Below are 15,984 nucleotides of genomic sequence, written 5' to 3'. Positions count from 1 at the left end.
GGGGCCTGAGTTCAAGGCCAACTGGGCTCCAGGGTGAGTTCCAAGCCAGCCTGGGTAACACAGCAAGAACATCTCAAAAATCAAAACAAACAAAGAGTGCGGGACTGGTCCAGGAGAAGCAGTGTAAAAGTCAAAACATAAAAACCAGCGTCTAGAATCCTAATAAACCTGGGTTTGGTTTGGTTTCCAAACTAGATGTTTGTGGCTCGCTGGGGAGCTGTGGGGAGGAGCTCAGATAGCCCCAGCCACCATTTATAAATGAACTAGAGTGTGGGCTCACCCACAATAAAACCGGGTGGGGAGCCAGACTGGGGATCGAACCCAACTTGTGGCTTCACAGATGCTAAGCAAGTGTTTCTCCCTTGCCACTGTTCAGGTTATTTTCGAGGCAGAGTTCTCAGGTTAGACCAGGCAGGCAAGGGAACACACTCCAGTCCACAGCAGCCCCAAAGGCAAGGTGATCCTCTCCTTTGGCCTCCTAGGTGCTGGGATCACAGTTTCAAACCACCACACCCAGTTCCCCCCAAATAATTTTAAAATCTCATATACCATATAACTGCTTTTTGTCTTTTTAAAAATGAGATTTCAATGAACCTTTAACTTAAAACAAGTTAGAAATGTTTGACAGCTGGTGAGACTATCCCATTGCTGTGCTCCTTCAAACTCCAGTATCAGGCAAGAAGAATACGCCCTCCTGCTGCTAGCAAAACCGAAATTTATCTTACGCTCACGTAACCACCTTGGCAATAAAGCCAGAGAGGAAGGTAGTAGCACAAAAGTGACCAGAACCCAGGTCTTCAAAATGATTTTGCAACGTGGGAGGGAGGCTGGCTCTTAGAGAATCTGCCTTGCTAATGTTGAATGACTGTCAGTAATACTTAAACATCTCTCGAGCGGAGAAACCACTCTAGAGACATCCATCGTATGATGTGTGAACTGGAAGACACACCGCAGTTCCCACTTGACCTCCCTGCCGATGTTTACCACGGTCCACTGTGTGTGCAGTATAGAAAAAAACAGGTAGAAAATGAACAACTTTGATGACGCCTTACTAAGGCCTATGTTTTACTCAGTTTGACTTTGTTGTTGTTGCTGCTGTTGTTTCTCAAGACAGGGTTCCTCTGGGTAACAGCCCTGGCTGTCCTGGAACTTGCCCTGTAGACTAAGCTGGCCTCAAACTGGAAGAGACTGTCCTGCCTCTGCCTCCCAGGTAATCGGACTAAAGGCCTGTGCTACCATGCCCAGCTTTCTTTTCTTTTTTTCTTTTTTGTCAGAACCACACTACATAAATCAGGCTAGACACAAGCTCTCAAAGATCTCCCACTTTCCGAGGTCTGGGATTCCAGGCCTTTACCTTCTTGGCTGAGAATAGATACAAACTTCACTATGATGCTTAATTCCCAATTTACTGACAAAATTATAACAATATCTCCTAAGGAACGTAATTTGGGGGGGGGGTTCGAGACAGGGTTTCTTTGTACAGCCCTGGCTGTCCTGGAACTCACTCTGTAGACCAGGCTGGCCTCGAACTCAGAAATCCACCTGCCTCTGCCTCCCGAGTGCTGGGATTAAAGGCGTGTGCCACTACCACCAGGCAGGACCTGTATCTTGAAAGACTGCTCTTATCATCCAGGGTAAATGTAAAGAAACAAATGTGTCTTCCTATATTGATATTAAAAGATATCAAGGGCTGGTGAGATGGCTCAGTGGGTAAGAGAACCCGACTGCTCTTCCAAAGGTCCAGAGTTCAAATCCCAGCAACCACATGGTGGCTCACAACCATCCGTAATGAGATCTGACGCCCTCTTCTGGTCTGTCTGAAGACAGCTACACTGTACTTACATATAATAATTAATAAATAAATAAATCTTAAAAAGATATCAAAGCAAGATATAAGCTTCTCTGTGTATGTACAGTTATGTTCATATACTTTCAGAAAAACGAGTCATAAATAAATGGGAAAAGAGAGAGACAGGGTGGTACAGGCCTGTAATCCAGCACTTGGAAGACAAAGGCAAGAGGGTCGAGGGTTCATGGACAGCCGCTACTACTAGCATGTTCAAGGCTAGTGTGAGCTTGGTGAGACCTTGTCTCATAAAATGCAAATGAGTGAAACAAAATCAGGAAGGAAAGAGAACAGGAAGGGGAGGGATGCTGCCAGCAGGGGTGAGAAGACAACTCTGCATGGCATACAGCACGACACACCCCACACATATGGCAGACGGGATTCTCATTCAATCTGAGCCCAAGGTAAACTGCTGCGTCAGCATGTCCCACTCCTCATCGCACATTCCACCACAGAGAACTGCCCGGAAGTGATCTGTGGCTGCAATGTTTCCACCTCCCTTAATAAAGGACTTTGACCTCACCCTTGCAAAGTGAGCCTATATATGAGCAGCCCGATGCCAGCCAGCTGCCTCTGCACCTGCACCGTGGGTGGCAGCTATAGCTCCTTGTGTTCTCGTCAGCTGTTATGCGCCAGGCGCTGTATGGGGCCTCGGGCACAAGGGGAATCAACACAAGGTACCTGGCTTCATTCAGGGAGTGCACAGTCTCTAGCAAGACAGAAGTGGGAGATTTACAAATGATACAGTGTACACAAAGGCCAAGCACACAACTCTGCAATTACCACAGTGCGCTGAAAATAATTTTCCTCTTCCTTCCCACAGCTCTCCAAGGCGAGGGCCTCTGGCATAACTGCCGATTTGCAGTTGTCTTCGGTTCCCTTGGTCAAGCCTGGGACCGACAGGAATTCTTGTGTGCGCCCAATAGCAATGCTACAGCGTTTTACAAGGAACAAATCATGTAGGTCTTAGCATTGTAGACTGACAGGCCAAACGCGGATCGGCTATGAACCTGGACCTATGCAGCGTTCTAGTGCTGGGATTTCAGCATCAAGACTAAAATCTTGAGTCTGAAAAGTCGTCTGGTCTTTCAGTCTTCACTAACGCTGTCCCATAAAAGAAGGTATGAAAGCAAAGCCTGTTTCTTTTCCTAGAAGTCGATGGATTTACTCTGCCTTGTTCTTACTGGTAACACTGAAGACTTTGACCCAGTAACTCTGAGCATCTCTGAATGCGTGGGCAATCTTTTGCAACCTCAGAAAAACACTACTTCCCAATCTGACAAGTTGCCGGTATTTATTTAAGGACCTCTCACTTTTCAGACCTAAGAATTCCCAGAAGATTTCATTACGGTCTCAGTATTCTACACACTCACCCTTGCCCTGCTCCAAGCTCTATCCAAAAAAACACGGACGACACAAATGAATTGCAAATATACCATAAAGCACAGCTGTGATTACCAAGCCACAGCCCAAGGGAGGAATTGTTTCTATTTTTAAATGCACTGTTGCTTTAAGGGGAAGTTCCGTGAAGAAATATGAAACCAGGCTACAGAGTGGACATCAAAATGTACTTGGTGTCTTCCTTCTGGCAAAGACGGTCGTCCTAACCTGAACGGAGCACCCTTGTGTTGATTCCTCTCCGGTCTGGAAACCGAACAGCCAGTGAATACACAGCCAGACCCAGAGAGGGCCCGTCAATCACACGAAGAAGAGTTCCATCTGTCAGCCCACAACCAGAGAGCACCCCACAGTTCAATCCTATTCTTCCAGCTCTGGATAGGGGTCTACCCAAGTCAGCATGCCAATGGATAAATGTCCAGGTCACACTCCACGGATCCTCACTTAAAATGATCTAACACAGCGGCCCAAGGAATGACCAAGTGATATTTTAGTGTTTACCACCGACTATCCAGAGTTACCAATTCTCTTCAAATCCCACCAAACTAAAGCTTTTCCTATAGACAAATGGCAAGGTTTTACCTCACTCGGCAGCAGGTAACAGTGGCATTCCCTAAGGTTTAAGAATGACAAGGAGAGCAGATGCCAGTGGTTGGGAGCACATGCCCACCCTGCCTACCGGTCTGGGCTCCATACCCTGGAGCTCAGAATGAATGAATGAGTGGATGAATGGATGAATGAATGGACACACCCACTCACATACATATACACAAACAAACACATACATGGTTAAAAGTATTAAAAGAACGGGGTGGGGGGGGGGGGCGGGGGAAGCAATACCAAGCCAGGGAAACTGAAGCCTTGGCTTCCTAAGAGAAGCTAAAATAGTCTACCTGTTCCCCCCAGGCTGCCTTGGCGAACCAGAGCCAAAGAGAGAGTCTTCTGAAACAATATGACAAGATCAAGTTTTGAAAGACAAATAAAATAGCGATATGGCATAGGCACTTAATTAATCTGTAGTTTATTCAACAAATTTACTAATGCCCACCATAAAATATACCATCTGTACTATTATCCATATGCCTAAATATACTGTAAAATATTTTAACATGTCCAAAAATACTGTCCAAGGATACATCCATTATTGTATGTACAGATCCATACACATAAGAATCTGCTATAGTGACTCTAAGCCACTACAAGAATCTGCGAGGAAATGCAGAATGTTTGCGAAGTCAATGGAACACTCTGGGCTCAATACAAAAAGGAAAGAATTCCCCATTCTTATCCCTCATAACAATCTGACCCCCAAAATTAGCAAGGCTGGGCTGCAGTGGGGCGTGATTATAGAAGGAAGCAGCTGCCTCGCTTAGCAATAAAGTAACAAACCCTACTCACAATCGGTTTTCAGGGAAACTTTAAAGAGCAAAATCCACTCATTATGGAACTCATCAGCCAACAGGTGACTTTCAGGGACAAACTCGTACTCATTTCCAAGCCGAATCGGAATCCCGGTTTTCTTTTCTATTTTTATAAGCTCCTACAATGCCAATACCGAATGAATACCAACCAATTTCTTCTCAGGGGCTTACCATAAAAATGCCAAATATTCACATTATTTTAGGGCATTTTCCCATACCATTGCATGGAACACAGTAGAATTAATAAGGATCCCACAGTCACGACTTTTCAAATGCAAATGCCTTGCCATTTAGAAAATGCAGCCCCTTTTAACATTCCCCCATCCCAGTGTCTAAACAGCTCCGGATCAGGACTCTGTCTGTTTCCTCGAAAATCAAAATTCCCGAATTACTTTCAGACACCATCTCAACTCACCACCTCCAACAACCTACATACAGATTTTAAATGACCCTAGCCTTGTACTTGGGTATTTGATTTCTAGGCTCCCAGCCCCCAATTCATATACAACAAACCTAAGCAGTTCTGCGAAAAGGAGCAAACAACGTAAGAATCGCTGGAGCTGAACTCCTATCAATAAGGCCTTGGGTTGGTCATTTGCACGCTTCAGATATCGTCTTTCCTAGGTGTAAGATGTGGCCTGGGCTACTACACATCTCCATCCGGTCCCTTCACGTTCTAGGAGCCTGGAAGTCAGAGTGCTGATTCTGGCCAGGGTTCCCTGCCTGGGAGACATCGCTCTGGATGAGAGGGGACATGAAGTGATGGGCACAGAGAGGGGAGGGGACCCTGCACTTGCAACCGCTTTCCACATGAGCGTGGGACAAACTTGAAGCCACCCTTGCTAACAATGGGAGAGCGCATTCGGTTTTTCCGGGCTCAAACTTGGCAGGAGCTGCCGGGATGGGATTTACCTTTCTCCCTGCTTGGTGTTGGAAGGAGGAGGGTGCAGGACCGTCTGGTTCCCTTCCATCTCCACCACGCACTTGGTGTTCAGTTCCAGCTCTGAAAGCACAGGGGCAGGGTGATGTTGCAAAGTGGAGCATCCGCGGCCGCAGCCGGCGCGCGTGGCTCAGTCCAGGCAGGCAGGGAGACGGCGCCCCGGGCACATAGTGGCCGCGGCCAGAGCCTGGGCGCCGCCTCCACCCGGGGCCACGCCGGGCCACACCGGTGTCCCCGATCCCCGGCCGCCCTGCAGTTTGCAAAGTTGCCCCCCGCCCTCGGCCGGAGCAGAAATGCAAAAGGAGCTGGGGAAAGCGGCTTACCTCTTCGGTTCATGGGCCGGACCCGGACGGCAACTTTTACCTTCGTATCCGACATGTTGGCGGCGCGCTGCTCCGCCCGACGCGGCCCCTTCAAGCGCCGCGCCGCCGCCGCCGCCGCAGCCGCAGCCGCGCGCCCCCCGAGCGCGGCCGCCGCCGCTCCGCCGAGAGCTCCGAGACGCAGCGCCGAGGCGCGCGGGCCATCCCGGGGGAGCGCGACGCGGGGCACGGCCGGGCCCGGGGAGGGGCGGGCGCGGGGCGGGGCGCGGTAGCGGGAGGAGGCCGCGGGCCCAGGCGCCGCTCTAGCCGCTCGGGCCGGGCGGAGCGCGCAGCACCGCGGCCCCTCGCCGGGGGCCGGGCAGCGTCGCCATCTTCCGCTCCGGGGGCTGCGCCCGGGCTGTAAGGCCGCTGCAGACCGGGAAGGGGCGCTTTACAAAGGCGAGCGCCTCCGGCCTCAGGGCAGCCGGGACACGGGAAGGGACGCTCTGCAAAGGCGTTCGGGCTCCGGGCTGCTGGGCCTGGAGAAGGAGCCCTTGGCTTTCCCTGCTCCTGAGCCTGCGGGGGACGTCACAGACACCTCCTGGAGCTTGAGTCACCTTCAGGGGCCGCTGTCACCCTCACAGCCGGGGCCCTGGGGCGGTCTGAGGGGCATTGGAGAGGGTGCCGGGTGCGCAGGCCTAATCCACGCCATCCTTCCGCCTCCACTGACATCCATAGCGCACCGCCCCTCGGCGCCCCACACCGAGCTTTGCCGCGGTGTTGGAAGCTCTTTGTGGGGGAACCGAGGCTAGACATGAATTTGCAATGGACCACCAAAACCGTGTGTTTGTAAATACGGCGCTCATTTTCTTTCCCTTGCGCCCTTGTAATGGGAGGGATCTAGATGGCCGGGAGGGTTCATTAACTCTTACGTAAGAAAGGCACAGCGGCGAGATCCGCGCTTCTACCAAAGCCAGACCTCCCAGCCTGGGCGGAACCGAGGGAAGCGGATTTGCTCTGTTTGGTTCAACAAGTGCTTGAGGGCGGCGCTTCCGTGGTGCCAAGGCGCTTTTGAAAAGTGCTCCAAGTCTTAACAGTTTGGATCCGGTGGGGAATCTCACTATGGCATGAAGGTCCAAATTCACTCATTCATGAACTGCTTTATGGGGAGTTTTATGGGGTGCTTACTGCGTGCCGTACTGTAGAGACCACACACAAGCAGGAACGACTTGGCTGGCTCTGGTCTCCAGAAGCCACACTGAGGGCGGAGAGATACTTATTATGGTAAACCACGTGTGGCAGGTGATCTAAATAGGAGGGATTCGGTCTGTCACCAATTGGTGCCCCGTGATGCGACTGACTTGCACATGCGGTCTACCGCTGTACCACTGAGTCACACCTCCAGCTCCCAGGAAGCCTGACTTGAAGCAGTGCTTCCTCTGTTGTTCCTTATTCTCTCACCTTGATTCTGGCGACCAACGAACTCAGGTCACCTCGGAGGGTCATACAGCAGTCTGCCTCCTGGGTTCCTGGTGCTACCCGCCTTCTCTGTCCCTCCATTCCGCTCTTCAAATCTCCCCCCCCCTCTCTCTCTCTCACACACACACACACACACACACACACACAGGAGACACGACAGACAGTTTTGTAGGCTCTTGGCTAGAGGCCCCGAGCTATTTCTTCCACAGGATTCACAGGCCCCTGAGGCTCGATTCTCACCTTTGGATTACTGAGACATCCTCTTACTAAATTCCCTAGCTTTACTTCCTATATATACTCTTTCCTGTATCCAGCAGCCAGGAAATTAAAATTCTATTCTTTGATTATGTATGTTCTTGTACTTTTTTTAAATCCCTCTGGCTGGCTCTATTGAATATTACCTCTTATTTTCAAAATTTGTCTGCTTCTTCCAGAGCTCTTTAATAAGCAAGGTGTCTTCGCTATGCTAAATTGTTGTTCTGGCACTTTCCAACAGTTGCGATTTTAGAATGTTGGGTATTTTAAAAAGATGCATCCAGGGCTGGAGAGATGGCTCAGCGGTTAAGAGCAATGGCCGCCGCTCTTACAGAAGACCTGGGTTCAATTTCCAGCACCTACATGCCAGGCATCTCACGGAACCAGTTCATAATCGTCTGTAACTCCTGGTCCTAAAGATTCTATATCCTCTACTGGCCTCCAAAGGCACTGTACACACACATGATGCTCAGACATACGCACAGGCAAAAATACCCTTACACATAAAAATAAAATCATGTGTGTGTGTGTGTGTGTATCCAAGAGATCCAAGAGGCTGAAAGTCAGTAGTCAGTTCAGGGGTTAGGGATATTTGCTGCTCTTTCAGGAATACCAGCACCCAGCTGCTCTCAACCATCTGTAACTCCAGTTCTAGGGGATCCTATACCCTCTTCTGGCCTCCTCAGGCTCACAGACATACATACATTCACACAAACACCCATATGCCTAAAGTGAAAATAAATCCTTAAAATATACATTGAAGCCCTATTCCCCCAGAGCCTGTGGGTACAACTTCAATTAAAATAATGTCTTTGCAGAAATAAGATACAGTCATACTGGGTTAGAATTCATTCTTAATCCAATGACTAGTGCCACTGTGAAAGGGGGGGTGTGTCCAGACACACACATATGCAGGAAGGAAGCCAGGGAGAGAGAAGGCAAGACTAGACAGATGCAGCCAGAAGCAGGGGACTGCTAGGAGCTACCAGAAGCTAGAAGAGGCAAGAAGGAATTCTTCCCTGGAGTCTCCAGGAGAAATGTGGTTTTGCTAGCACCTTGAGTTTGGAAGTCTGGGCCCTAGGTCTGGGGAACAAATATATTTCTGATTGTTTTATATCACCGTGTTCATAGTATTATACAGTGATAATTTTAAGAAACAAGGGTGAGAAGCCAGACATGATAGAACACACTTATAATCCCAGAACTCCAGACACTAAGGCAGGAGGATCACCGAGAGTTCTAAGGCAACCTAAGCTGCAGAAGGAGAACCCCGATCTCAAAAAAAAGAAGCGAGAGAGACTCCTCCTTACCCATGTCTGTGTTCTTTCTCATTCTGTACTAGGTCATGGAAGTCTTTAGCGACACTGGGAATTGAGCCCAGAACTTTAAGCCTAGCCCCATCATCAATGCCTCTAGTTCTTGAGAACTTGTCTATCTGTTCTAAATGAAGTCAGTGACGATTTGGAGTTTCAAACCAGGTACTAACATGAGGGGGAGCGTCTCTTTAAGTAATTCATTTGCAGTCTTCTCTCCATTGAGAGGACCGTTGTAGGCTTCCAGATGAGAGGCCACAATGGCCTGAAGAAAGTCAACAGTATTGCAAATGGAGCAGAAGAAACAAATTGGAGGCAGGGTGCTTACTGTGGCGATGAGAGTGGAGTGATTTAGCAAGCCACAGGATGTGAGGCATGAAGCAAGCAGAGGAGTGCACAATTAGGAAAGACCCTAAGTGGATAAGGAGAGGTCTTAAGGTGGGAGGGGTGTGGTTTAAGTGTGGCTGGTTAAACAGTTCCACTGTAAATGGCCCTTCCTACTCTCCAGCCTTCTGGGACCTGAAGAGCCTCATCTACTTCTTACCCCGTTGAAGAGTTTACTAAATACGTGCTTTTCAGAACCAGTTTATCTTCACTTATACCTGCTCCAGAGCTCCCAGGGACTAAGCCACCAGCCAAGGAGTACACTGCATATGTAGCAGAGGATGGCCTTGTCAGGCATCAATGGGAGGAGAGGTCCTTGGTCCTATGAAGGCTCAATAGATGTCCCACAGTGTAGGGGAATAGAGGGCAGGGAGGTGGGAGAGAATGGGTAGTTGGAGGAATAACCTCATAGAAGCGCTGAGGTGGGGTGGGATAGGGGGGTTCTGGGAAGAAGGGGAACAGGGTAAGGGGATAACACTCGAAATGTGAATAAATTTTAAAAAATAAATTAATTTTAAAAAAAAGAAGAAGTATGTCTGGGGAGCTGGGAAGTGGCTCAGTGGTTAAGAGCATTTACTGCTCATACAAAGGACCTAGGTTTGATGTCTAACAGCCATGTGATGACTCACAGACATCTGTAAGTCCAGTTCCAGGGGATTTGATATTCTTTTCTTAACTCTGCAAGAACTGGGCATGCATGTGGTACACCTATATGCATACAGACAAAATACTTATACACATAAACTACATATATACTAGATTCTAAAATTTAATATATTTATTTATTAATATATGTATATTATTATGTGTGCATGCATTCCACATCAGTGAAGGGGGTTAAGGAGGCCAGGATAACACATCAGATCCCTTGGAACTGGTGTTACCAGCAGCTCTGGCAGCTCTGGGCTGTCATGCTGCAGCTGGAAACCAAATATATATATATCCTACTGCCAAGCCTGAAAACCTAGGTACTATCTCCAGGACCTACATGGTGGAATGAGAAAACTGATTCCTCTATCACATGTGCCTATATGCACACACAAAACACACGGAAATAAACATAATAAAAATAATTATGGCTTTTAAGAGTTTCAGTGTGTCTTTGAAAACCTTCCTCACCTCTTCTTTCGTACCCCCCAAAGTTGCCCTGCATCTTCCACTTGAGTCTCCAGTTCCAAGCATACCGCTGTCAGGTGACTCGTTTGAAAGTTTGAAAGTTCCGTCCTCAGAGAAGGCCTCTGTGAGGAACCACATTTCTCCCTCAAGAACTCTCAACTGGTGTTCTCAGTGCTGTTCTTCACAGCTCTACACTTCCAGCCTGCCTCCTCATAGGACACATCCTTCAGGTATCTGCAGGTTCAGGTTCCTCTGCAGACCTCTGGGAATCAGCACGTGCTGTTGTTACATAACAGCTCTGTTGCTCCCCCAACCCCCCACCCCCACCCCCACCCCACTCTACCCAAACTTTAGCAACTCTAAATGACAGTCACCGCAGCCCTCCCAGTTCCAGAGAGTAGTGAGGAGGTCCGCCTCTAGTTTTATCATCAGTGCTTACAGAGGGAGCTGGAACAGCTGGGGGAGGGGCGATGGAGCTGAACAACTGCCTCTCACCTCGCTTTCCCTCTATGGCCTCTCTGCACCGGTAGGTATAGAGTTTAGATCTTGAATAGCTTCTGAACCCCAGTTGAAGGCTTGGTCCCCCTGCTGGTGGCAAGATTGGGACCTGATGAAAATTTTAAGTGTAGGAGACTAACAGAAAGAAGTCAGGGCACCCTAGGTGTGATTACATTAGAATGCAAGCCTCCATCTTCCTTTCTTTTGGCTTTGTGACCACCGCCAGCTTTGCTCTGCCACACAATCTCTGCCACGATGGTTACCTCACCATAGACTCAGAATCAATGAAGCCAGCAAACCTCTAACGCCCTAAGTCTTCCTTATTGGTTGTTTATCTCAGATGTTCTGTCCACGGTGACCGAAGGCTAACCACACGGTAGGCAGTGTTCCAAGAGTAAGTAAGTGTTTGAAGCACCAGTAGAATCTCTCCCATCTTTTCTGACCCAACTGCAGAAATCCTACGGCTGTCATCACAGGGCCACCTAGATTCAAGCAGAGGACCAAAGCTCCTTATCTCCATGAGGAAGTGTGGAAAGTTATACTTGAAGAAGGACACATATTCGTCACAGTCAGTTGGCTTTTGTTGTTTTGTTTTTGGAAAATGTCATGTCATATGATATACCTTTCCACTGTCCCAGCCATTCTCCCTGGACAGCTCCCTACCAGAAAAAACGGCTTTGGAAGGAGTGGCTTGCCTCACTTGCTAACAAGGAGCCTGAAACAACCTAATCTTCCATTGGCTCATGAATAACTAGTGGGGAATCCAGACTCCCACCACACATGAAGTATGAGATTCCATTTTGAGAACTGCTGCTCCTCCCTCCCCAACATTGCCCACCTCTCGGCTCCTCCTACAGCTATGCTTGCGCTGTGTGACCCTACTTTCCCCCTCTGCCCCTACCTGCTCAGTACAGTAATTCCTGCCACATACTGAGCCTGTCAGACTCTTCCTTCTGGGAATCTGGCCTGAAATTCCAGGGGTGGTGAGGGAGGGTGGAGCTCTTGCATGCAGAATGTCAGGTATGAACTTGGAAACCTCCCTTTCTGGGCCAGCAAATCTGGAGGAGCTCTTCGGTTCCCTCATTTAAAATCATAAGATAGAGAGATAGTGGTAGTGAAAGTATCTCCTGTATAGGGCCGTGGGGATAAGATCTGTTGAGACCTGTGATGTTCTCATCACCGACTGTGAAGAGCTGGTCCCTCCTGAAAGTCATCCTGAGAGCCACGGAGTAGCTGGGCTGTCATTCTCCCTGGCAGGCCACAAAAACTGCCCTGAAAGAGGGCTGCAGAACAGTTGCCCAGGGACATTTAGAGAAAAGAGGGTTCTCTGGACTTTTGCAAACCTTGCAGCCTTCAAATCCCGAGGTTGCAAAGCTTCCTCAGCGTGGTTGTACTAAAGCACACCTCGTGCATGAGGAGCCGCACTTTCGGCTGTGTCGGTGAGGGCATTTCCAAAGAGGATTAACTTAATTGCGAGCAGCGCCCTCCCAAGGTCTGCCGACCCAAACCAGATGCAACAGGGAAACGGAGAAGGCTGGATGACACAGGTACTTGGCACTCACCATTTTCTGCTTCCCGAGTGAGAGCTGACACACGTGACCCCACTTTCCAGCTACTGGGCCTCCCATGTCACTGTGGACTCTATCCCCTCAAACAGTGAGCCAAAATAAACCTGCACGCTCCCCACCGCCTCCCCCCCCCCCCCACCCCCCAGCCACCACGCTGGATCTTTCGGGTATTTGATCCCAGCAATAAGAAAAGTGGCTGACAAAGGCCCCACCAAGGATGAGCTGTGTCCCTGCCTCTGGGTTCCTGTGGTGAGGGTGGAGTTAACATGGAGAGGTAGATCAAGATGGAGGAGACACGGGATGCTCAGGGGACAGCCAGCGTTGGTCAGTAAATCCCACAAACCAGTGCAGACCCTGCCCGTCTGCCTTTCGTTCAGCTCTCCTCCACTGAATCCCTTTCAGTGAGGGGAAAAGCGGAGTTGGATACATACATGATAAACTCGAAGGGACGTGAAAGGTACCAAGATCAGGAAGGGCAAGAACTCACCGAGGGGTCTTGCAGTCCAGGTTTACACTCCAGCTTGGCCACCTGAAGACTGTGTGACCTTATTTAAGACCTTACCCCATACCTCCCTCCATTTCCTGAGCTCTAAAACGACATTGGTTACGGTGCTTATATTACCAAACCACACTCAACTAGAGCGAGCGGTATCTGGTATGTGGTATTGTCAGAATCGCCATTATATTTATCATCACCACCACCGTCACCACCACCATCATCATCACCACCATTATCATCATGTGCACTACATTTTTTAAAGTTTTTTTTTTTTTTTTTATTCCATAAGTGTGTTTTACCTGCACGGATATAAGCAACTGCATTGCACCCAGTGCTACAGAGACCAGAAAAGTTACAAATGTAGATGTTGGGAATAAAACCCCAGTGCTCTGCAAGAGGGGTGTGTGTTCTTAACAGGTGATAAGGCGTTGCCCGAGCCCCAACATCAACTACTATTCATTGATCCAGGATCCCTTCCTTCAGTGAGCCCAGATTACTCAAAGTAGATGAGTCACCTCCCATTACTGCTCAAGTTCCCACGGAATGCCGCGTTATGGCCTCAAAACCAACCCCGAAAGGGTTATGTTTCCCTCCATCCCTAGAGCCCCTCAGCACAGCTGATCATCCACCGGAGGCCACGAACATACCTCTTGCTCAGCTACAATGGGTGCTTTAAGCTTCCTCCACTGTAAGGGCTAAGGTATGTGTCCTCCCATCTCCCACCACCAAAGTCCTCAAAGACAGCCAGAAGCACAGATTTAAGCAGCTACCTGCCTAAGAAGGTCACAGGGTCTGTCTGGGTGTATCTCCAACAGAGAACCCGTAACTCTCTAATTTGGTTTGTTGTTTTATTTTTCCTTTCCCTGTTTAGTTAACTGAAATAATCAGCACAAAGCAAAAAAGGTTTTAGGGCAGTGGTTCTCAACCTGTGGGTCCCCATCCTTTGGGGGTCCAATAACCCTTTCCCAGGGGTCACCTAAGACTGTCAGAAAACACATACTTACATTATGGCTCCTAACAGTTGCAGAGTTACAGTTATGAAATAGCAACAAAAACCACTGCTGCGTATGTCTGCTGGTCAGCGGACTGCTTTGCCTATGAGCTCTTGCATGCATACTTATTTGCTAGAAAGTTCTAGCTGGCGCAGCTTTCCGTTAGAAACTAGAAAGCCGTGGTTTCTGAAGACAGCTGACAGCAGGCATCTGGGAACTCTTGCCTCACCTGACTTCTGTGAGACTGGGTTCAGAAGCCATTTCAGTGGGTAGGAGTAGGCTGTCAGGATGACCTAAAAACTGCTGATGGCTTAAGTCATCAGAGAATCAAAAGGTCAGTCCAGGGCAAGCAAATACTTCCTAAGAGGCTTTCTGTAAATCTAGCTTAAGTGACAGCATCCCTCAGTCTGGGCTGGGTTCTCCATGGTGACCAGCACCCATACAAAGCTCAGGACCCCATGAACATCCATCACCACAGGGTCTGACTCAGTTCTCAGGCCTTGTGTTTTGTGGCCTAGGCTGACAAACAGCCCTTAGCTGAGACAGAGCTGGCTCTGGGCAGAAGAAAAGGAAAACGTCACCCAACAGCAGACAATGCACACAAAAGACATTAGCAGTTTCTTTTCCTTTTCAAAATTGTCTGCTATTAATTTCCCCCTGAACTTTATTCAACAAATGTTGCCATTGCCAAAGACATAAATTTAAATGTCATGAAAATTATTGAACCTTAATTTCCTGATACCACTGTCTTCCCCACGCACGCGGACACCCACATTAGGGCAACAGAGGTAAACGCAGCACTGCCCTGTCAGCTTCAAGTCTTCAGTGATCTCTTCCCCTATTCCTGAACATCGGAAACTTTATTTACTTGCTGGCTTCTATAGCAAGATTTGAAAATCTCTTTACAAGGGATACCACATTTTTAATTGAAAATACATCTTTTTTCATACACTATATTCTGATTTTGGTCTCCTGCCCTTCATCTTCATCTTCTCCAAGTTTCTCCTCAATTCCCATCCACCCATCTCTCTCTCTCTCTCTCTCTCTCTCTCTCTCTCTCTCTCTCTCTCTCTTTCTCTCTCTCTCTCAAAACAATTAAAAAGAAATGGCACAAGAAACACACACACATATAAAAACTCAAAATCAGAAATCAAAATATACAAGCAAAAGGCCAGTAAGATAAAAAAAATGCCAAATCAAACCAATATGAAACAAACAAACAAACAAACAAACAAAAAACTCGATAAATAGCATTTGGTTCATTTTGTGTTGGCTATCTACTGTTGGGCAAAGGGTCTGCCCTTAAGAGTGTGTGATGATTTGTTTACGTTTGGCCCAGGAAGTGGCACTATTAGAAAGTGTGGCCCTGTTGGAATAGGTATGGCCTTATTGGGGTAGGTGCATCGCTGTGGGCATGGGCTTTACCCTAGCTTCCTGGAAACTAGTATTCTGCTAGCAGCCTTCACATGAAGATGTAGAACCCTCAGCTCCTCCTACACCATGCTAATGTCTAGATGCTACCACGCTCCTGCCTTGATGATAATGGACTGGACCTCTAAACCTGTAAGCCAGCCCTAATTAAATGTTGTCCTTTATAAGAGTTCTTGGTCATGATGTCTGTTCACAGCAGTAAAACCCTAACTGAGACAGTGTGGTTTGTACATACAGTGAGAATCCACTTGAGGAAACAGTTTTCTTCTGCCAGCGGTTGTCAATTGACAATAGCATCCTGGTTAGAGATGGAAGCTCGCATGCGGCTTGGACCTGTGTAGACCATGTGCGTGCTGCCACAGTATCTGACAGCTCTATGTGTGTCTGTCCTGTTGGATCTGGAAGACATTGTTTTCTTGGTGTCATTTATCCCCTTTGGCTCTTACAAACTCTCCACCTCGTCTTGGGCATAGCTCTCTAAGCCCTAGGGGAGGAGTTTGATAAAGACATTCCATTTAGAACTGAGTGTCCCAAGGTTTCTCACT

The 15,984-nt window shown here is 48.3% G+C and overlaps 1 protein-coding gene across 9 annotated transcripts in view; it reads right to left on the bottom strand.

The window, feature by feature from the left end:
* Kif13a (kinesin family member 13A) overlaps positions 1-6,152 on the bottom strand; it is a 179,182-nt gene extending 173,030 nt beyond the window's left edge. For 8 of the 9 annotated variants that reach the window (XM_085831120.1, XM_085831121.1, XM_085831122.1 and 5 more), the window contains exons 1-2: positions 5,929-6,125; positions 5,578-5,668 (exon numbers count right to left, since the gene is read on the bottom strand). In XM_085831120.1, coding sequence (XP_085687246.1) covers positions 5,578-5,668; positions 5,929-5,983 — 146 coding nt within the window. In that variant the 5' untranslated portion in view covers positions 5,984-6,125. Of the gene's footprint in view, positions 1-5,577; positions 5,669-5,928 lie in introns of all 9 variants that reach the window. The other variant, XM_085831124.1, reaches the window with a different exon arrangement.
* Positions 6,153-15,984: the final 9,832 nt, after the last annotated feature.

This window comes from Mus caroli, unplaced genomic scaffold, assembly GCF_978045245.1.
Source record: "Mus caroli unplaced genomic scaffold, Mus_caroli_1 scaffold_15, whole genome shotgun sequence".
In the NCBI taxonomy this organism is placed as follows: domain Eukaryota; kingdom Metazoa; phylum Chordata; class Mammalia; order Rodentia; family Muridae; genus Mus; species Mus caroli.
This window is presented reverse-complemented; position numbering and strand designations above follow the sequence as displayed.